The sequence below is a fragment of the Coregonus clupeaformis genome, chromosome 18 (assembly GCF_020615455.1).
Source record: "Coregonus clupeaformis isolate EN_2021a chromosome 18, ASM2061545v1, whole genome shotgun sequence".
Taxonomy (NCBI): domain Eukaryota; kingdom Metazoa; phylum Chordata; class Actinopteri; order Salmoniformes; family Salmonidae; genus Coregonus; species Coregonus clupeaformis.
In genome coordinates, this window is record NC_059209.1 from 26,512,356 (window position 1) to 26,535,373 (window position 23,018).

Genomic DNA, 23,018 nt, shown 5'->3' on the forward strand with positions numbered 1-23,018 from the left:
TCACAAACTTTTACAGATGCACAATTGAGAGCATCCTGTCGGGCTGTATCATTGCCTGGTACAGCAACTGCACCGCCCGCAACCGCAGGGCTCTCCAGAGGGTGGTGCGGTCTGCCGCATGCATTACCGGGGGCAAACTACCCGCCCTCCAGGACACCTACAGCACCCGATGTCACAGGAAGGCCAAAAAGATCATCAAGGACATCAACCACCCGAGCCACTGCCTGTTCACCCCGCTATCATCCAGAAGGCGAGGTCAGTACAGGTGCATCAAAGCTGGGACCGAGAGACTGAAAAACAGCTTCTATCTCAATGCCATCACTGTTAAATAGCCGTCACTAGCACATTAGAGGCTGCTGCTGCCTATTGAAATCACTGGCCACTTTAAGAAATGGAACACTAGTCACTTTAATAATGTTTACATATCTTGCACTACTCATCTCATATGTATATACTGCATTCTATTCTATAATATTCTACTGTATCTTAGTCCATGCCGCTCTGTCATTGCTTGTCCATATATGTATTTTTAATTCCATACCTTACTTAGATTTGTGTGTATTGGGTATCTGTTGTGAAATTGTTAGATATTACTTGTTAGTTATTACTGCACTGTCGGAGCTAGAAGCACAATCATTTCGCTACACCCGCAATAACATCTGCTAAACACGTGTATGTGACCAATAACATGTGATTTGATAATAAGCCGCAGTGTATGTCTCTGTGTGTGTGGTGTCAGTATGCATGTGTGCGCATGTCATGTGTGTGGGCGTACAGTATGAAGTGTGTATGTGTGTGTTGGGGTGTCAGTTGAAGTATGTGTGAGTGTGTGGGTAGAGTCCAGTGTGTGTGCATAGAGTCAGTGCAAGAGAGTTGTTGCAAAAAAAATGGTGTTGCAGGTAGTCCGGATAGCCATTTCATGAGCTATTTAGCAGTCTTGTTTAGCAGTTTTATGGCTTGCGGGTAGAAACTGTTCGGGGTGCTGTCTGTTCCAGACTTGGTGCACTGGTACCACTTGCCGTGCGGTAGCAGAGAGAACAGGGCCGTACTCACTACCCTCTGTAGAGCCTTGCAGTCGGGTGCCCTGCAGTTGCCGTACCAAGCGGTGATGCAGCCAGTCAAGATGCTCTCACTGGTGCAGTTGTTGAACCTTTTGAGGATCTGAGGGCCCATGCCATATCTTTTCAGCCTCCTGATGGGGAAGAGGTGCTGTCGTGCCCTCTTCACAACTGTGTGGGTGTGTGTGGACTATGTTAATTCCTTAGTGATGTGGACACCGAGGAACTTGACGCTCTCGACCTACAGCCCCATCGATGTGGATGGGGGTGTGCTCGCCCCTCCACTTCCTGTAGTCCACGATAAGCTCCTTTGTCTTGCTGACATTGAGGGAGAGGTTGTTGTCCTGGCACCAGACTGACAGGTCTCTGACCTCCTCCCTATAGGCTGCCTCATTGCCGTCGGTGATCAGTCCTACCACCGTCGTGTCGTCAGCAAACTTGATGATGGTGTTGGAATCATGCACGGTCATGGGTGAACAGGGAATACAGGAGGGGACTAAGCACACACCCCTGAGGGGCCCACACACACACACACACACACACTGCTGTCTAATCACTGTGTGATCTGACTCCTTGTGCTGTCTTTGAAGTGTGTGTAATGATGAATGCTGGTCTCAACGCGCTGACCTCTTTCCTGGTTTTATACTGCGACTTTTGCGGTCCGTTTCAGGGATAACTTTGAACCTTTTTGCCTATTTTTGTACAAAATGTCCTCGTCCTCAAAGGAGAACCAAATCAAGACACTGGCTGGTGGCAATATTTGGTTCTGGGTTACCGATATTATCCCCAATATGATGTTTGATACTTCATATCAATGATGATATCATAAAATCACTTTTTTAGAGTAAAATGACCGAAAGTGGGGCAAGGGTTTTTCCCTTATGGCATTATTGTACAGCTTTTAAGATTTTTCTTTACAGTGGCACTACCTTTAGAACTAATGCCTCCAGTGTTCTTCTAGAACTAATTCACCCTAGAACTAGAGCCTCCAGTTTTCTTCTAGAACTCTTTCACCTTAGAAATAGAGACTCAAGTGTTATCATGATTCTCCCCTGATTCATTATGTGTGCATGAAGGAGTATTGTGATATGTGTCAGAGAGGTGAGTTGTGTTGTGGTGTAATCAAGCAGCAATCTCAGACAGAGTTCCTTGGAGTGGAAACATTGATTTATCTCTTTCTGCTACTGGAACTTCAACTAGCCGGTGCCCCCGCACATTGACTCTACACCGGTACCCCCCTGTATATATAGCCTCCCTACTGTTATTTTATTTAACTTCTGCTCTTTTTTTTCTCAACACTTTTTTGTTGTTCTTTTATTTGAGTTGTTTTATAAAAAAATAAATGCATTGTTGGTTAAGGGCTGTAAGTAAGCATTTCACTGTAATGTCTACACCTGTTGTATTCGGCATATGTGGACAATACAATTTGATTTGATTTGATTGGTGGAAACAACAGGGTGGTAACTTTGCCTCAAGGAAACAAGGAAGGAAGGATACATTTCTGATGTATTGGAACAGGGCCATGGACATCCTCTACTTCTGATATAGCCTCTGCTGTCCTCTAAAGATCCCTGTCATGTCAACTTCCTCTTCCTTCCCACAATCCTTCAGAGATTTGAGAGCGCCACTTTGTTGTTGTAGGAAATATTTTCTCCGGTGGGGCATTTTCAATTCGGCTCTCTGTCTCCCTCCACATAGACTGAGTTCTGATGGACTTGCCTGACTGCAAGGTCTTTTTACCTCCCTGTCTTCTCTCTCTCTCTCTAATAGAGGTCAGCTCTGGGATCATCCGCAAATTGAACCATTTCTTTCTTTCTTTTCTGACGTTGAAAGCCCCCGTCAGCCGGCCGGGCCTAATGATGATGTACTGTAATTTTCAGATGGAATACTCAATTAGCTACTCAGGTCTGCAGGAGCTAGGAGCTCACTGGCTTCACAATGGGAAGGACAGACATCTCTCAGTACAATGTGTCGGTCGGGGCTTTGCTTTCCATCATCAGGGTGAGTTTAATGGATGACCTTTGTCCATGGACACGGGGTGGAACACGGGGTGGGTTCTTGTTGTTTCGGGCCATGACTTTCTTCTAACCCCTCCAGAATAGCGACATTTTTACCCAGGGTGCCAGCATGCAGCACCACGTCTGATGGAATGACAGTTAAGACCACAGTCTTTCAGTAAAGGTTGTCTCACCTGAATTATAAATTTGGTTTGGGGGCCTCACCATAACCATTGTGGACGTCATAGTTATTTTGATTCTAAGTTGCACTTTAATAAAACATTGTGGGTAGTCTTCGAGTAAGGGTGCAATATGTGGAGGTTAGTTGTTATAATTGGCACACACATATCTTTGCTCAATACAATCGACTTAACCCTAAATTCCTTGAGGTGGGACTGGGCTTATGGGCGCCATGTAGCCTAGTGGTTAAAAGTGTTGGGCCACGAACCGAAAAGTTGCTGGTTCGAGTCCCGAGCTGACTAGGTGAAAAATCTGTTGATGCGCCATTGAGCAAGGCACTTAATCCTAATTGCTCCTGTATGTCTCTCTGGATAAGAGAATCTGCTAAATGAAGTGAGCTCATTCGGAGTCCACAAAACCCATGATGAGGCTTCCTATTCCACTTAGAATTGTATTTCAGTCTTGGGACAGTACAGGCTAATTGAGACACTCTTCTCTGAACAGAGGGCTCTGCATCACTGCCTACCTGATAACACACTCACTGTGTTAATAATACTTATCTAGGAAAAGTCAAGGACAGACGGGGACATTACTTAACAAATGGCAGAGATATTAAAATGTTAAATTCACATGACGTTCAAAAGAAGTCGGCAGCGGGTTTAGTGCTAACAGGATAGACTCTGAGAAGTATTGATTTTAAGGGATCTGAATACCACCTCAATCGCTTCTCATTGTCTGCGTGCCAAAACCTGGAAAGATTGGGGTGCATAAAGCGAGTGTATCGCATTAAGTAGTGTAAAAGGCATGTTGACTTAGTAATACTTTGGTGAAGTATTGTGTGTATTGGGTGTAATCTCCCCATTCTGAAGCCCTCCATCAAGGGCTTGCCTTGCCTGGGCTGTGACTGGAGAGGATTGAGCGGTGAGCAGTGTGATAACTAATGCAGCCTGGGCCCAGGCTTTTGAAGTTTGTCCCAGAAATCCAAGGTGCTCAAAGCGTATCTGTCTTTCGAACCCAGGATTCCCTGGAGAGGTAGAGATATTCTAATCCCACACCAAACCCAACGAGAAATTAAAGGATGGGGGGGGAAAGTCGACTTAATGTTTTTTTTTTTTTGGGGGGGGGGGGATTTACCCCAGGGCCCCTCCGATCATAACATAACATTACCTGGCTGATAGTGTATGGTGGATCTTTTTTGGTACAGTACAGGGTAATATTAGATGTGGTCTAATTTGCTTGTCAGTATGCTATTCACACTGGTATGTTTACTCAGCCCTCTGTAGACACAGGCAAGGCAAGCCCTCCATCAAGGGCTTACACATGCAATCCGGTTTCCGAGCTGGTCATGGGTGCACTTCAGCCACGCTCAAGGTCCTAAACGATATTATAACCGCGATCGATAATAGACAGTACTGTGCAGCCGTCTTCATCGACCTGGCCAAGGCTTTAGACTCTGTCAACCACCGCATTCTTATTGGCAGACTAAATAGCCTTGGTTTCTCAAATGACTGCCTCGCCTGGTTCACCAACTACTTCTCAGATAGAGTTCAATGTGTGAAATCGGAGGGCCTGTTGTCTGGACCTATGGCAGTCTCTATGGGGGTGCCACAGGGTTCAATTCTTGGGCCGACTCTTTTCTCCGTGTATATCAATGATGTCGCTCTTGCTGCTGGTGACTCTCAGATCCACCTCTACGCAGACGACACCATTTTGTATACATCTGGCCCTTCATTGGACACTGTGTTAACAAACCTCCAAACGAGCTTCAATGCCATACAACACTCCTTCAGTAGCCTCCAACTGCTCTTAAACACTAGTAAAACTAAATGCATGCTCTTCAATCGAACGCTGCTGGCACCCGCCCACCCGACTAGAATCACCACTCTCGACGGGTTTGACCGAGAGTACTTGGACAACTACAAATACCTAGGTGTCTGGTTAGACTGTAAACTCTCCTTCCAGACTCACATTAAGAATCTCCAATCCAAAGTTAAATCTAGAATCGGCTTCCTATTTCGCAACAAAGCGCTCCTTCACTCATGCTGCCAAACATGCCCTCGTAAAACTGACTATCCTACCGATCCTTGACTTCGGCGATGTCATTTACAAAATAGCCTCCAACACTCTACTCAGCAAATTGGATGTAGTCTATCACTGTGCCATCCATTTTGTCTCCAAAGCCCCATACACTACCCACCACTGTGACCTGTACGCTCTTGTTGGCTGGTCCTCACTACATGTTCGTCGTCAAACCCACTGGCTCCAGGCCATCTATAAATCACTGCTAGGCAAATCCCCGCCTTATCTTATCTCATTGGTCACCATAGCAGCACCCACCCGTAGTCTGCGCTCCAGCAGGTATATCTCACTGGTCATTCCCAAAGCCAACACCTCCTTTGGCCGCCATTCCTTCCAGTTCTCTGCTGCCAATGACTGGAACGAATTGCAAAAATCTCTGAAGCTGGAGACTCTTATCTCCCTCACTAACTTTAAGCATCAGTTGTCAGAGCACCTTACCAATCACTGCACATGTACACAGCCCATCTGACATTAGCCCACCCATCTACCTCATCCCTATATTGTTATTTATTTTGCTCTTTTGCAACCCAGTATCTCTATTTGCACATAATCTCTTGCACATCTAGCATTCCAGTGTTAATACTAATTGTAATTATTTTGCACTATAGCCTATTTATTGCCTTACCTCCATAACTTGCTACATTTGCACACACTGTATATATATTTTCTGTTGTATTTTATGACCTTATGTTTTTTTTACCCCATATGTAACTCTGTGTTGTTGTTGTTTTTATCGCACTGCTTTGCTTTATCTTGGCCAGGTCGCAGTTGTAAATGAGAACTTGTTCTCAACTGGCTTACCTGGTTAAATAAAAAATAAATAAAAAATAAAAAAAACATGTTCACTGTTGTATTTAGATGTGTATGTTTACATAGTTGACATTTTATGCTCATATATTCTATTTTATGAGATGTTTAGGAGGCCTGGTGGCACACAGAAGTGGTGTTTCCTTCTCTATTCCTCCTCTAATTGAGACACTCTTCTCTGAACAGAGGGCTCTGCATCACTGCCTATCTGGTGACAGACACACCCACACACCCCTCTACCTCTCTCCAATCATCCATCACTCTGATACCAGGGAGATGGGGATGAGGAGGAGGAGGAGAAGAAGGGAGGATCAAACTTGGCCACTCTTACCTGCCAGCTCCACTCCCAGATAACACTGCATTGCAGAGAAGTGGATAGATAATCAGCCAATCCCCAGACAGGGGCTGCATCCCAAATGGCATCCTATTCCATTTATAATGCAAAACTATTGACAAAAGCCACATGGGCCCTGGTCAAAAGTAGTGCACTATATAAGGAATAGGGTGCCATTTGGGACGTATAACCATCTCAGTCAGCCCGGGCCCCATCCCATTCATTATTAATCAGAGAATTACACAGGGGCCTCCTCCAAATTGTGTGGGGTGATGGGACAAGTTGTGATAGAATATGCAATGCTCTGCATACTGTAGGACTGAAAGGGATTGAAAGGCAGTAGTCAATACAGTATCAGACACTAATATTACATGAGATGTCTTTAGTTAGCTGCAGTGCCAGTATGGAGATGTTAGGGGTGACAGAGAAATCATGGTTGTGGTGTGTCATAAATGGACAGATTCATGTGTGGCGGAAAGGTGTGTTACGTCACTGTGTTAATAATATTATCTAGGAAAAGTCAATGACAGACGGGGACATTACTTAACAAATGGCAGAGATATTAAAATGTTAAATTCAAATGACGTTCAAAAGAAGTCGGCAGCGGGTTTAGTGCTAACAGGATAGACTCTGAGAAGTATTGATTTTAAGGGATCTGAATACCACCTCAATCGCTTCTCATTGTCTGCGTGCCAAAACCTGGAAAGATTGGGGTGCATAAAGCGAGTGTATCGCATTAAGTAGTGTAAAAGGCATGTTGACTTAGTAATACTTTGGTGAAATATTGGGTGTAATCTCCCCATTCTGAAGCCCTCCATCAAGGGCTTGCCTTGCCTGGGCTGTGACTGGAGAGGATTGAGCGGTGAGCAGTGTGATAACTAATGCAGCCTGGGCCCGGGCTTTTGAAGTTTGTCCCAGAAATCCAAGGTGCTCAAAGCGTATCTGTCTTTCGAACCCAGGATTCCCTGGAGAGGTAGAGATATTCTAATCCCACGCCAAACCCAACGAGAAATTAAAGGATGGGGGGGGAAAGTCGACTTAATGTTGTTGTTTTTTTGGAGGGGGGATTTACCCCAGGGCCCCTCCGATCATAACATAACATTACCTGGCTGATAGTGTATGGTGGATCTTATTTGGCCTGGAGTCAGATTTCAAATAGAACGTAGCTGTGTTGAAGATCTAATGGGTTCAGCCACAGTGGAAACCTCCCCTGCTAACAGCATCAGGAACCAGGTTAGGTTAGGGTGGTAAGGGAGCAGTCGGACTGCCTATCCAACCCTAGCCCAAGATGTACTCTTAAGGAGCCTTGTATGTTATTTTCAGAAGTAGACTGGCTCTGTCATCCAAAACAGACAAATACTCCATCTAAACGTGAATCGATTCTCAATTGCGATACGGTTCTAGAAACATAAAGCACTTTACTTTCATATCACATCAAAATAATTTCACAAATGCACACTTACTGTACACTGTTTTAACCTGCTTTATCACAGTTGCAGCCGGCAGTATTTTTCAGTTACAACACGTTTCTAGTGGCCTTCTTCCGTTACACACAGGTGTTCGGAGCACTCTAGATAGCTAATTAGCACAGGTGGTCCCTCTGTCTTCCGTAAACACGCGATGTAACATGGAGAGATGGCCGTGTGGGAACACTAACCCTATAAAGGTGTGTATCAATTGAACCTTTAATCGCTGATATGAAAGATAAGGTCCTTATGCTTACAAAACCGTACCGCAAACGATGCGTGTGAATGTTCAGACCGAGCATAGGGGCTCTTAACAAAACTCCCCCGTACAGAAGACGCCTTCATCCAATGACTCTTATGTGTAATGTAATGGAACTGAGAGTCATGATCAAGAGCTAATCCAACCCATGCTGGCTGCACCACTGCAGAGGGAAAGTGCTAAGGGATGTCAGGGCTTGTCTGATTTCATCACTGCTGAGGCCTTCAAAGACTCTCTCTGCCCAGCAGCAGCAGTACCCTGCCGTCCTGTCTGGTTATTATATCCACTGCCAGAGAAGACTCCCTAATCTTTCAGACCGGTCGGGACCATTTACCGTACAAATTAGGTTGTGGGGTGGGGTGGGGTGGGGGTGGGTGTACAGTGTAGAGTGACTGACTCAAGTGTATGTGCATGCCCGTGTGTGTTAACCAGTAGTGGTTGTATTATGTTAAGGCAATATTTTAATGATGCACCGTTGGTATGGGTGGTTGATTATTTATTTCTCCATGTCCTTGTTTTCTCTTCACTGTGTGAGGCAGATCTTCCCGGGTGGATCATAGCAACCTGTCAACTCTAACAGAGCTGCCCCCAGTCCACTCCCAGCCATCTGACAGACCCGACAAACATCAAAGGTAGCTACCGCAGCTCCTCTCTCTCTCTCTCTCTCTCTCTCTCTCTCTCTCTCTCTCTCTCTTTATCCCTGCCTTTAGTCATTTTCCATTCAACACATAATTTAGTCTATTACCTGACAGAGGCTTTTTGGCGCTCCGGTACCGCTTGCCGTGCGGTAGTAGAGAGAACAGTCTATGACTAGGGTGGCTGGAGTCTTTGACCATTTTTAGGGCCTTCCTCTGACACTGCCTGGTATAGAGGTCCTGGATGGCAAGAAGCTTGGCCCCAGTGATGTACTGGGCCGTACGCACTACCCTCTGTAGTGTCTTGCGGTCGGAGGCCGAGCAGTTGCCATACCAGGCGGTGATGCAACCAGTCAGGATGCTCTTGATGGTGCAGCTGTAGAACCTTTTGAGGATCTGAGGACCCATGCCAAATCTTTTCAGTCTCCTGAGTGGGAATAGGTTTTGTAGTGCCCTCTTCACGACTGTCTTGGTGTGCTTGGACCATGTTAGTTTGTTGGTGATGTGGACACCAAGGAACTTGAAGCTCTGAACATGCTCCACTACAGCCCCGTCGATGAGAATGGGAGCGTGCTCAGTCCTTTTCTTTTTCCTGTAGTCCACAATCATCTCCTTTGTCTTGATCACATTGAGGGAGAGGTTGTTGTCCTGGCACCACACGGCCAGGTTTCTGACCTCCTTCCTATAGGCTGTCTCGTTGTTGTCGGTGATCAGGCCTACCGCTGTTGTGTCATCGGCAAACTTAATGATGGTGTTGGAGTCGTGCCTGGCCATGCAGTCATGAGTGAACAGGGAGTACAGGAGGGGACTGAGCACGCACCCCTGAGGGGCCCCCGTGTTGAGGATCAGCGTGGCGGATGTGTTGTTACCTACTCTTACCACCTGGGGGCGGCCTGTCAGGAAGTCCAGGATCCAGTTGCAGAGGGAGGTGTTCAGTCCCAGGGTCCTTAGCTTGGTGATGAGCTTTGAGCTTTAATTACTGGCATCACGTGTATTCTCTCTAATTTAATATAATGTAACACATATACAAAATAAACTTATTTGATGCCACACTGTAACATTCTGTCTAATTTGATAGCTCACTGAAAATACTATGCAGAGGGGGAATCAAATCAAGTTTAATTTAAACAGCACATTTCAGACATGGAATGCAACGCAATGTGCTTCACAGGAAAAAACAATGAAAAAACTAAACTGGAATATTTACTACACAACAAACATAAGAGGACATAAGAGCATAAAAAACTAAAGAATTACAATAAAAACTGAACGACTAAAAAATAACCCTAAGGAAATTATGCATACTATATAGGACTGTACTGGTAAGAGGTTTTCCTTTATACACAGTAGACCTAACTGTACCTCCTACATATGTGGAGAGACTAGAGGAACACTGGGAGCACACAAAGAGCCATATTGTGTGTAGCAATATAAATCAAAATGTCCACGTGTGTGTGACTGCCTGGGTCTCAGAGTTTCCACACAGAGAAGAGCTTCAAAGAAAAAGGTAGAAGGAAATTGATGGTAAACAATGGCTTATTTTCTTCTTAGTTTTTGAAATTTATCAGCAATGGTTCTCCACTCTCCTCACTAAGCTTTGATTATCCTACAGTGGATTAACATTCACTTTAATGTTCGATAGAGGACAGGGAGGATACTGAGGATAGGGTGGGTGACGGTGTGTTTTTGGTTCGATGAGAGAAAGAGTCAATTTTCAAAGTCAAGTGAGATTACCTGTTCTTCTGTTACCTAGCTATTTAAAACAGGCTGGCAGGCTTGTGTTAGTACTGTCGCATCTTTGATGCCTTTTAGAATATTAGGTATGTATTAGAAGTGACAATGTGTTCCTGGTAGGTGCTGCTGCTGCTTTATTGCCAAAGCCAATACCTATTCATCTCTAACGCTCCCCAAGCCCTTCTTCATTCTCACTCTGACAGAAATTTGTGCAATGCGATACTAATAATGAAGCACTATTCTCTCTGCTCCATCTTGTTTTTCTCTGGAGATGTTATTCCATTTGAGTGGACGATGATAATGAAAACATCCCCTGTTATTTTGTCTTCTCATGCTTTCTCAGTTTTTCTTTAGACAAAATGTTGAAGAACGCAACACTCAAGTCATAATGTAAAATTGTCGTGTTTGGTAACAAACCACCTTGCCATTAAAATGAGTGACGTTTTTCTTTTTCGTGTTTGGGAATAATTCCAGCAATTTTCTAGCCATTCAACGTGCTAAAAGACTGTACGACTCCAAAGTGTTCCTGAAGCCTAAAAAACTGAATTTCTGACTACTAGACTATTAATCACTACTAGACTGTCAGTCATTCCCACGTAAAGGCTTTGACATTTTGAACAGGCTGAAGAAATATCAGTAATGTGCATCCCAAATGGCACCATATTCCCTATATAGTGCACTACTTTTACCAGAGCCCTATGGGCCCTGGTCAAAATTAGTGCACTTCAAAGGGAAGAGGGTGCCATTTGGAATGTAACCTAAGGGACTGGAAATCATTGCTTGTTTGAATCTGTGCGATGCCCCCTTAATGTCTCTAATTTGGCGTCTAATTGTTAAAATGTATTATCCATCAGCGAGCTCAGACCCCCAACACACACACACACACACACACACACACACACACACACACACACACACACACACACACACACACACACAAACACACACAAACACACACAAACACACACACACACAAACATACACAGGAGCAGGTGTTTTTAAGTAGCCCTTTGTACCATTGAGACCTCCCTTATCAGATGGGCATCAGATGGGTTTAGACAAGGAATTAATTTAAGCCGCAATTATGGGCCCTAGAAGGGAGGAATTGGCAGTCAGCGCTAAAAGTGCATAGGTTGGAATTTAGTGGCACCAGTTCCCTAATCAGGTGAGTGTCTCTGGATAGATACCGGGCACTGATGGTCTCACTCAATTACCCTCATCACGGTGCCCCCCCCCATTACCCATACCCCCCCCCCACACACACACCGATTCCCCTACACCCCCTTCCCACTCAGCCCACCCCACGTCTAGGTTTGGGGGTGCCTCCATAATGGAATATAAAGCCAGGCTCTCTCTTTGTTCCTGGTTGAGTCCTCTCAAAGTGGGGCTTAATTAATTTGCACTGGAAACGTCTTAATGTAGCGTTCAAAGCTCTTTTGGAGGAGGCTAAAATGCTAATGAAGCAAGCCAATACTAATCCAACCTTGGTTTATGACACTTCAGGAGGTTGGGCTAAGGCTCAAACGCAGAAGCAGGAATGTGCTTATCATGTTCGTCCTATACTCTCAAGGGGGTGTTAGGGTGGATGTGGGTGGCTATAGGTGCATTTGAATGCCCAAGGCTGAACACTAAACAGTGAAGGGCCTCATCATGATGATGTATGCTGAAATGACAAGAGTCCTTGTATTGCCATTCCATTTTAGAATGGTATAGGTCGTTATCAATAAAACGTCACAATACAGTGCAGAGCGTTCGATTTGGCTGCTTTGGGGCAAGGGAGTCCCCCAGCTCCGCTAAAACCATTGACAACTATATGCTGTTTTCAAGGGATTGTTAAATACATTTGATAACTATTTGGTTTTATCGTCACCTCTTGAAGAGCATAGTCAGAACTACACATTTCCGATTATTCCACATTTAGCTCTATCATCAGTTATACAGCAAGTAACTACATGCTTTTCATGATCAGTAAACATCAATTTATAATGTAATTTCAGATACGTGAGGGTATCCTATCCATTTGGCATGTAGCTAGCTAAGCATGTATCATTTAGCTTGCTTCATCAGAGATTGGCTTTTGGAAAGAGCTTGACATCGGCAAGTCCTTGTCCTGGTAAAGTTGTCAGTTGGACTACTGTCAACACCACTATAGATGGCAAGCAAATCAAATAAGTTTATCCCCTGAAAGTTAGCTTGTTAACTAGCCAATTTGACGTGGTCCATCAATCAATGTAGCCTATCATGTTTGTCAGCAGTAATTGTGATTAAACACTCTTAAAAACAATGTTCAAAAGGTGATCATGTTAGCTAACTTCGCTAGGTAGTCATAGGTCTACTTACCACTATGTTTAGCCAACTGTACAAAGTTTCTACCGGTAGCTTGCAAGGTAAACATTATCAGCTAAGATGTCCACGGCAAATGCGCCCTTCGGCTGCTTGACAGGCAGAGCCGACAAAGGATGGGAAATTCACCTAAATCACTCATACTTGTCAGGTATAGTTCACTTATTTTATATCACTCAAATATCCAATTAATGGTGGCCAATATTGAGAGATATCCTGAAGCTACCCTCACGTATTTGAAATTAGCATGCAGTTACTTGCAGTAGGCTATAACTCTGATAGTGCTAAATGTGCGCAATGGTTTTGCATGGAATAATCAACAAATGTTAGTTCTGACTATGCTCTTCAAGAGGTGATAATATGACAAGAAAATAGTTAACATTTATTTAACAATCCCTTGAAAATGGCACGTAGTTGTCAATGGTTTTAGCGGAGCTGGGCATCTCCTTGCCCCCCAGCAGGCAAATCGAACGCTCTGTACCTTATTGTGACGTTTTATTGATAACGACCAATACCTATTCCAAAAGTAAAATGAGGAGACCTGATCAATGTGGTGGTAACGATTTATAGCTGAGTTTTCCTGTGGAGGGGCAGGGGGGTCTTTTGAAGTGAGGCAGCAACTGACTGGCTGCTGCATCTCATCTCCCCTCAGAAATACCAGCACGCTGGAATTGTGGCCACGTGGCGTGAGAATACATTTATTACCCAGCTATTTTTAGCATCATGCAGGCCCAGGGTTTGTGCTGAAACACATTTCCCCACAAAAGCCCCACACCAGTATAACTGGGACTCAGGAGTCAGCCTCAGAGCAAGGTGCTGCATTTTGCATTCGCTCTGTGGTGGAATAGAATATACACTGAATTTAATTTTCATTTTTCATTTTTACACCTTTAGAGCAGTCAAATTGACCACATCCTTTGTGGAATTAGGTTAATGACATTTTAATGTTTATTTTAGCTTTTAATATTATGAAAATGATTTAACCCCTCTCTCCAATAATATCGTCACCACAAAATGCTATGCTTGGCCTCCCAGTGTGTTTTGAGGGGTGTTCTACCATGTACTTAGTGTAGTAAATAACAGGAGTGTTGGTTATTGGTGGATGGGGTTAAACATGGGGAGACCTTGGAGTGCTCTCCTCTCCCACTCCCCTCAGCCCCAGACCATTAGTAAACATCTGCTGTGTAAACTCTGAGGGTCTTCACACTTACTAGACTTTTCGCAAAAATACCCTCGGCTACACATATACTGCAATGTAAACTTGCAAACTTGTCTCGACCGCTACCTCTAGAGGTAGCGCACGACACTCGCCCAACAGTTTCCCCCCTCAGTGCAAGGCAGTGTAAACAGAAATGTCTCGTGGACTAACAGTACAAATAATAATATAATGTAATATCACATTTTCCTGATAAAAAAACAACAACATTTTACCTGAAATTGTAGTAACAGTCTGTTACATTCTGAAATTGTCTCTCTTTTGTTTTTGCAAGTGCTGCGGCTACTGTCTCTGGCTGCGTGGAGAGTAATCCACGGAGACTCTGTGTCACAAAATGAGTGACAACTTTACAAAACCGAGTCTCAAGTCGAGTCTCAATTCATGAAATTTGTGACTTGAGTCCACACCTCTGCCAATTTGTAAATATTACCAACAGAGTGAATGAAAAAGGATGAGAGTGAATTGCAGGATGTTTAATGATACAGGTAAAAGGAGGGCTCTGATTGGTTACATTGCCTACTATACCAATTTCCCTGTACAAAATGGGCCATAACTTTATAACTAGCAGAGAGTTCCAGAGTGGGATTTGATAGGCCGGTAGAGTATATTATGTTCAACAATATATTGACTAGTTAGCGGTTCAAATAGAGATACACAATCCACACAGGAGTCAGGAGTGTCATAGAAATCATTATTTTATTTAGTTTTTATTTAATCATAATTTATACACTTTATGATAATAAACAAATATGCATAAATAATATTACAAAAGGGTTCTAACAAAATTCCTATATAAACTAGTTGACGCTTAAATGCAAGCTAAACATAAAATAAATGTATCACCATAACAACATTCTCTTTAGATAAATCAACTAATCAGCTTTACGATTAAAAAATACATAATAATAATTAGCCAAATCAAAAATGTTATATTTTCAATGTATGTATTTCATGTATATATTTTTTAATATTCATAAATTAATGTAAGAAGTGTTATTGAAATCAAAATACAACTCATATAACAGAGAAAGTGGTAAAGCTTCATATGACACCAGCTTTGTTTTGTAGCACCTACAGATAAAACATTATAGTTTTAAAGGAGGCCTGGAAAGGCCAAAATGTCACAAATATCCCAACTTCAATTAATGATTTCTCATTTATGCTTTAAGATACAAATGTCAAATATATGTCAATAATCCTTCCTCCAAAAGACCCTTCTATGGATTTCTTTCTAGTTTCGTGAATAATCACCCTATTATAGTATTTACCATAGACCAGAACCACTGTTTTGATGATGAAAGCTGTGGAAAAAATATCCAGTAACCCCCCATTTGACAGATCTCTTTGAAAGGGAATAGTCCTGAAAAGTACAGCTGAGGCTGTGTGATGGTGGCCATAGCCTCTCATGTCTGTCTGTGTGGAGAGGGAAAACAAACATGAGAAAGCCCTCTCAACCACCAATACCGCCACACCCCTCATCCCATCTCACCACTCCCTGACCCGTCACCAGCATGGAGCTCAACTTCAAATGACGTGGGCTCCTCCACACTGCTTTGCTATGAGAGTGTTGTCATACTGATCTCCATTCTGGATAAATAAATGATGAGCCAGAAACAAACATCAAAAGGGGATTGTGTGCGTCAAAGGGAATATGGTTCTCTCTCTCTCTCTCTCTCTCTCTCTCTGACCATCTCTCTCTGTCTCTCTCTCTCTGACCCTCTCTCTCTGTCTCGCTGACCCACTCTCTCTCTGACCCACACTCTCTCTCTCTCTCTCTGACCCACTCTCTCTCTCTCTCTCTGACCCACTCTCTCTCTCTCTCTCTGACCCACTGGTTCCTATATGGAGAACAGGGAGTTCTGGTTACAGACATACATGCGCGCACATGGTCACACACTGCAATCCGACCTGCTCAGGATTCTAATCAACACATCTGCATCTCCTGCCAAGCTAACTTTCTCTTTATCTCTCTTTCTCGCTTTCTCTCACTCTCTCGCTCTCTCACTCTCTCTGTTGTAGCTAATTTAAGGATGAGTTGATGGATGTCCTTGTGTGGTTTCAGATGTAATACAGTGTCTGCGTTGTTGACTGTGTATTATGTTTTTGTTGTCGCTTAGTGATTGCTCTTTTTCTCCACTTGATTTTCTGGGCTTTGAAAACAATGATGTAATTTCTGGTTTAACCCTTGTCTGTTCTCATCTTTTATTACCTTCCCTCCTTTTCTAGCTTTTCTTCCTTCTAGCCATCAGGCTCTTCCACTCCTTTTACTATCGGTAGAGAGGGGGATGTCTGTTATCTAACTCCTCTCAGTCTACTAATCTACTAGGTGTGTATTCATAACACCCTGTGTGTGTGTGTGTGTGTGTGTGTGTGTGTGTGTGCGCACGTTCGCCCGCACTTGTGTGTATGACTGTATTTACTTCCATTTGTTATTGTGCGATCAACCCCCTTGATATCATTCCACCATCTATTATGGACACCAGTGTTTGACAGTGACGTAGGCTACATATCATTTTGCATTTGTTTACTGAAGCTCATGATGGGTGAGTGGAACAGTATGGTAAAGGCATGGATGACAAGTCAAGTCAGTTGTGGTGGAGCATGCTTGGACATCTTGGTTATGTATGCCTGTGGTAATGTACTGTGGGTCTCGGTGTATATGTGCATGTACTGCAAATTAGCATTTGCATTGATAGCACCAGGTGGAAACTCACCTCATCCTGAACCACCACCAAATGTCTATGTAAAAGAGTGTGAGAGACTATTGTTTGGATGTAATTGTGTGCAAGGCTCATCCATGTTTTTGGCATGTACAGCATGTGGAACCGTGTATTTGTCTCGTCTCTGTATTTGGAACATATCCTCCTCATATTTTCCTGTAACTAAGGTCTCGCAACACATTTGAATAAGTGTTTTTTCCTTCTTCCAACTTCTTCATGGGCATCTTCATGTTTAGTAGAATACAGTCATCAAGCCAACCATGTCAGACTGGTTGAGTGTCTGTAATGACCTGGTGCGTCTTCCCTCTCTCCACCCCCTCTCCCCTTGTTCTCTGACCGCTGCCCCACCGAAGCTCAGCTCAGTCCAACCCAACCCCTTTTACTCACGCCATCGGGTCACCCTCAGCCATGGAGGATTATGACGTGCGCTCGGCCGCCAGTATCCTGGCCTCGGTGAAAGAGCAGGAGGCGCGCTTCGAGCGTCTGACCCGGGCCCTGGAGGAGGAGCGACGCCACGTCTCCCTGCAGCTGGAGCATTCCGACATACCCCCTGACAGGCTGGGAGGGACTGGGCTTAACGCTAACCTGCCACCTAACAGCCAACGCCTGGCCTGGCAGCAGGTGGTGATGCAGGTAAATCATGCCAGCACGCCTCAATCGCCTGCCTGCCTGTCCGCCTACCTGCCTGCTTGATCCGACTATCCAATCCCCCTCCATTTGAGCTGTGTATGTGTATTTGTCTCATTGCAATCATCGTCACCATCTCTTCGTCATCATCTCTCATTCTCCTGGGCGTCTGGTGGCTGATCCAAGCCCTTGTATTATATCTGTTGTGCTGCCTGGATGGTGACGTAAACATTACAATGTGGTGTGGTGTGGTGACGCATCCTCTTTAAAGGGGGGATGATATTCCACCACTCTCTCTCCTTATCTCCTCTCACCTACAAACCACCACCACCCAATCCAATCCCGTCTCCTTCTATCCAGTGTTTTTTGATAATGGTCGAGTTAGTTTACCATGGCCCGGGGCCCCGGGTGAGCAGAGTGTGCTCATTTTAGACAATTCCATTGGTCCTTAAGTGACATTTCCACCCACCTGGGGCACCGGGCCATGCAAAACTTCACCATTGTCTTGTGGTCTTGCTGCTAATTGGATTGTGTCTGTTCATCCAGCTCTGCCCGTGGCTGGAGGACATTTGGGTCCTGGTTGGTGCCTGGGAGTGGAGCTGTGGTGACTGCTCTGGCTGAGGTTGAAGGACATTTGGGCCTTTTCTGGGCCTGGGCTGGGAGTGCTGGTGACTCAGTCCTTGGCTGAATGATGTTTGGGTCCTGGGAGTGGAGCTGTAGTCCCTGGCTGGGGTACATGGACCTTTTGGCTCTTGTTTGGGCATTGCCTGGGAGTGCTTAGTGCTGTTGACTTCTCTGGCTGGGAATGTGTTGAAGGAGATGTGAAGTGAGGCAGACATGATCCGCTGAAATGTCAGTGGTCACCATCCACGGCCCATTGATTTACAGTACAGCGCAAACTCCTGACTCTTGCGGATGGGCATTTCCCTGCATGCACTGCTTTCATAATGTTTAACTCAAAATGCATTTAGTTTTCATAGATTGTGCCAACATTCATTTCTGTGGCTCGTTGCCTGTTTAGCCCCAAATACTGATAATTAGGTGCCAGTATGTGGATTCCCAGCTGAGTAAGGGATAATTAGGTGCCAGTATGTAGATTCCCAGCTGAGTAAGGGATAATTAGGTGCCAGTATGTGGATTCCCAGCTAAGTAAGGGATAATTAGGTGCCAGTATGTAGATTCCCAGCTGAGTAAGAGATAATTAGGTGCCAGTATGTGGATTCCCAGCTGAGTAAGGGATAATTTGGTGCCAGTATGTGGATTCCCAGCTGAGTAAGCCTTGTTCCCCCCCTCGCCTCGCCTGAACCAAGTCCCTGACTTGTTGATGCCCACTCATACTCATAAATCGTGCATGATTTACCGAGAACTGCTTAATACGACAGCCAGTGAATTAGCTCTTTTACAGGCGGATCACTGCATGGCTATCACTCACAGCCGGCTCACTGTTGTGGCTCCAAGGTGAAAGGCTGTGGCCCGTCACCCGTCTCCCTGCATCGGGGGGTCAATTGGGGCGAAACGCCACACACAACGTTTTACACAGACCCACCCCTCTTTACACTCATCCTAAGGAGTTGTATCTCCCTGGCTGGCTGGCTGCACCGTGGAAGGAGCCTACCATTACATAATGAAGGTGTGTACAGTGGGGAAAAATAGTATTTAGTCAGCCACCAATTGTGCAAGTTCTCCCACTTAAAAAGATGAGAGAGGCCTGTAATTTTCATCATAGGTACACGTCAACTATGACAGACAAATTGAGAAAAAAAATTCCAGAAAATCCCATTGTAGGATTTTTTATGAATTTATTTGCATATTATGGTGGAAAATAAGTATTTGGTCACCTACAAACAAGCAAGATTTCTGGCTCTCACAGACCTGTAACTTCTTCTTTAAGAGGCTCCTCTGTCCTCCACTCGTTACCTGTATTAATGGCACCTGTTTGAACTTGTTATCAGTATAAAAGACACCTGTCCACAACCTCAAACAGTCACACTCCAAACTCCACTATGGCCAAGACCAAAGAGCTGTCAAAGGACACCAGAAAAAAAATTGTAGACCTGCACCAGGCTGGGAAGACTGAATCTGCAATAGGTAAGCAGCTTGGTTTGAAGAAATCAACTGTGGGAGCAATTATTAGGAAATGGAAGACATACAAGACCACTGATAATCTCTGATAAATGATCACAAGAATGGTGAGCAAAAATCCCAGAACCACACGGGGGGACCAAAGTAACAAAGCCTACCATCAGTAACACACTACGCCGCCAGGGACTCAAATCCTGCAGTGCAAGACGTGTCCCCCTGCTTAAGCCAGTACATGTCCAGGCCCGTCTGAAGTTTGCTAGAGTGCATTTGGATGATCCAGAAGAGGATTGGGAGAATGTCATATGGTCAGATGAAACCAAAATATAACTTTTTGGTAAAAACTCAACTCGTCGTGTTTGGAGGACAAAGAATGCTGAGTTGCATCCAAAGACAGTGGGGAAAAATATACAGTGACGTGTACCTTTCATCATAGGTACACGTCAACTATGACAGACAAAATGAGATTTTTTTTCTCCAGAAAATCACATTGTAGGATTTTTAATGAATTTATTTGCAAATTATGGTGGAAAATAAGTATTTGGTCAATAACAAAAGTTTCTCAATACTTTGTTATATACCCTTTGTTGGCAATGACACAGGTCAAACGTTTTCTGTAAGTCTTCACAAGGTTTTCACACACTGTTGCTGGTATTTTGGCCCATTCCTCCATGCAGATCTCCTCTAGAGCAGTGATGTTTTGGGGCTGTCGCTGGGCAAAACGGACTTTCAACTCCCTCCAAAGATTTTCTATGGGGTTGAGATCTGGAGACTGGCTAGGCCACTCCAGGACCTTGAAATGCTTCTTACGAAGCCACTCCTTCGTTGCCCGGGTGGTGTGTTTGGGATCATTGTCATGCTGAAAGACCCAGCCACGTTTCATCTTCAATCCCCTTGCTGATGGAAGGAGGTTTCACTCAAAATCTCACGATACATGGCCCCATTCATTCTTTCCTTTACACGGATCAGTCGTCCTGGTCCCTTTGCAGAAAAACAGCCCCAAAGCATGATGTTTCCACCCCCATGCTTCACAGTAGGTATGGTGTTCTTTGGATGCAACTCAGCATTCTTTGTCCTCCAAACACGACGAGTTGAGTTTTTACCAAAAAGTTATATTTTGGTTTCATCTGACCATATGACATTCTCCCAATCCTCTTCTGGATCATCCAAATGCACTCTAGCAAACTTCAGACGGGCCTGGACATGTACTGGCTTAAGCAGGGGGACACGTCTGGCACTGCAGGATTTGAGTCCCTGGCGGCGTAGTGTGTTACTGATGGTAGGCTTTGTTACTTTGGTCCCAGCTCTCTGCAGGTCATTCACTAGGTCCCCCGTGTGGTTCTGGGATTTTTGCTCACCGTTCTTGTGATCATTTTGACCCCACGGGGTGAGATCTTGCGTGGAGCCCCAGATCGAGGGAGATTATCAGTGGTCTTGTATGTCTTCCATTTCCTAATAATTGCTCCCACAGTTGATTTCTTCAAACCAAGCTGCTTACCTATTGCAGATTCAGTCTTCCCAGCCTGGTGCAGGTCTACAATTTTGTTTCTGGTGTCCTTTGACAGCCCTTTGGTCTTGGCCATAGTGGAGTTTGGAGTGTGACTGTTTGAGGTTGTGGACAGGTGTATTTTATACTGATAACAAGTTAAAACAGGTGCCATTAATACAGGTAACGAGTGGAGGACAGAGGAGCCTCTTAAAGAAGAAGTTACAGGTCTGTGAGAGCCAGAAATCTTGCTTGTTTGTAGGTGACCAAATACTTATTTTCCACCATAATTTGCAAATAACTTCATTAAAAATCCTACAATGTGATTTTCTGGATTTTTTATTCTCAATTTGTCTGTCATAGTTGACGTGTACCTATGATGAAAATTACAGGCCTCTCTCATCTTTTTAAATGGGAGAACTTGCACAATTGGTGGCTGAAGACTGAAAAGATTTGGCATGGGTCCTCAGATCCTCAAAATATTCTACAGCTGCACCATCGAGAGCATCCTGACTGGTTGCATCACCGCCTGGTATGGCAACTGCTTGGCCTCCGACCGCAAGGCACTACAGAGGGTAGTGCGTACGGCCCAGTACATCACTGGGGCCAAGCTTCCTGCCATCCAGGACCTCTATACCAGGCGGTGTCAGAGGAAGGCCCTCAAAATTGTCAAAGACTCCAGCCACCCTAGTCACAGACTGTTCTCCCTGCTACCGCACGGCAAGCGGTACCGGAGTGCCAAGTCTAGGTCCAAAAGACTTCTCAACAGCTTCTACCCCCAAGCCATAAGACTCTAGAACAGCTAATCATGGCTACCCGGACTATTTGCACTGCCCCCCCACCCCATCCTTTTTACGCTGCTGCTACTCTGTTAATTATTTATGCATAGTCACTTTAACTCTACCCACATGTACATATTACTTCAACTATCTCAACTAGCCGGTGCCCCCGCACATTGACTCTGCACCGGTACCCCCCTGTATATATAGCCTCCCTACTGTTATTTTATTTTACTTCTGCTCTTTTTTCTCAACACTTTTTTTTGTTGTTGTTTTATTTTTACTTTTTTTGTTAAAAATAAATGCACTGTTGGTTAAGGGCTGTAAGTAAGCATTTCACTGTAATGTCTGCACCTGTTGTATTCGGCGCATGTGACCAATAAAATTTGATTTGATTCGATTTGACTAAATACTTTTTTCCCCCACTGTGTATATGTGTGTGTATATATATATATATATATATATATATATATATATATATATATATATATATATATATTCATTACCAGTCAAAAGTTTGGACACACCTAACTTTATTTTTTTTTAATTTATATTGTAGAATAATAGTGAAGACATCAAAACTATGAAATAACACATATGGAATCATGTAGTAACCAAGAAAGTGTTAAACAAATCAAAATATATTTTTTATATTTGAGATTCTTCAAATAGCCACCGTTTGCCTTGATGACATCTTTGCATTCACTGTTTTCTTGGTAAACAACTCCAGTGTAGATTTGGCCTTGTGTTTTAGGTCATTGTCCTGCTGAAAGGTGAATTCATCTCTGTGTCGGTTGGAAAGAAGACTGAACCAGGTTTTCCTCTAGGATTTTGCTTGTGCTTAGCTCCATTCCATTTATTTCTTTATCCTGAAAAACTCCCCAGTCCTTAACGATTACAAGCATTCCCATAACATGATGCAGCCACCACTATGCTTGAAAATATGGAGAGTGGTACTAGGTAATGTGTTTGGATTTGCCCCAAACGTAACACTTTGTATTCAGAACAAAAAGTTAATTGCTTTGCAACATGTTTTGCAGTATTACTTTAGTGCCTTGTTGCAAACAGGATGCATGATTTGGAATATTTGTATCCTCTATAGGCCTCCTTCTTTTCACTCTGTCAATTAGGTTAGTATTGTGGAGTAACTACAATGTTGTTGATCCATCCGCAGTTTTCTCCTATCACAGCCATTAAACTCTGTAACTGTTTTAAAGTT

At 44.0% G+C, this 23,018-nt stretch overlaps 1 protein-coding gene across 1 annotated transcript in view; it reads left to right on the top strand.

Moving 5' to 3' along the window:
- Positions 1–23,018, top strand: part of LOC121530643 (armadillo repeat protein deleted in velo-cardio-facial syndrome homolog) — a 344,238-nt gene that overhangs the window by 136,194 nt on the left and 185,026 nt on the right. The window contains exons 3-5 of the mRNA XM_041835760.2: positions 8,720–8,812; positions 16,335–16,434; positions 17,182–17,461. Of these exons, the coding sequence (XP_041691694.2) occupies positions 17,237–17,461 (225 nt within the window). The 5' untranslated portion in view covers positions 8,720–8,812; positions 16,335–16,434; positions 17,182–17,236. The remainder of the gene's footprint in view (positions 1–8,719; positions 8,813–16,334; positions 16,435–17,181; positions 17,462–23,018) is intronic.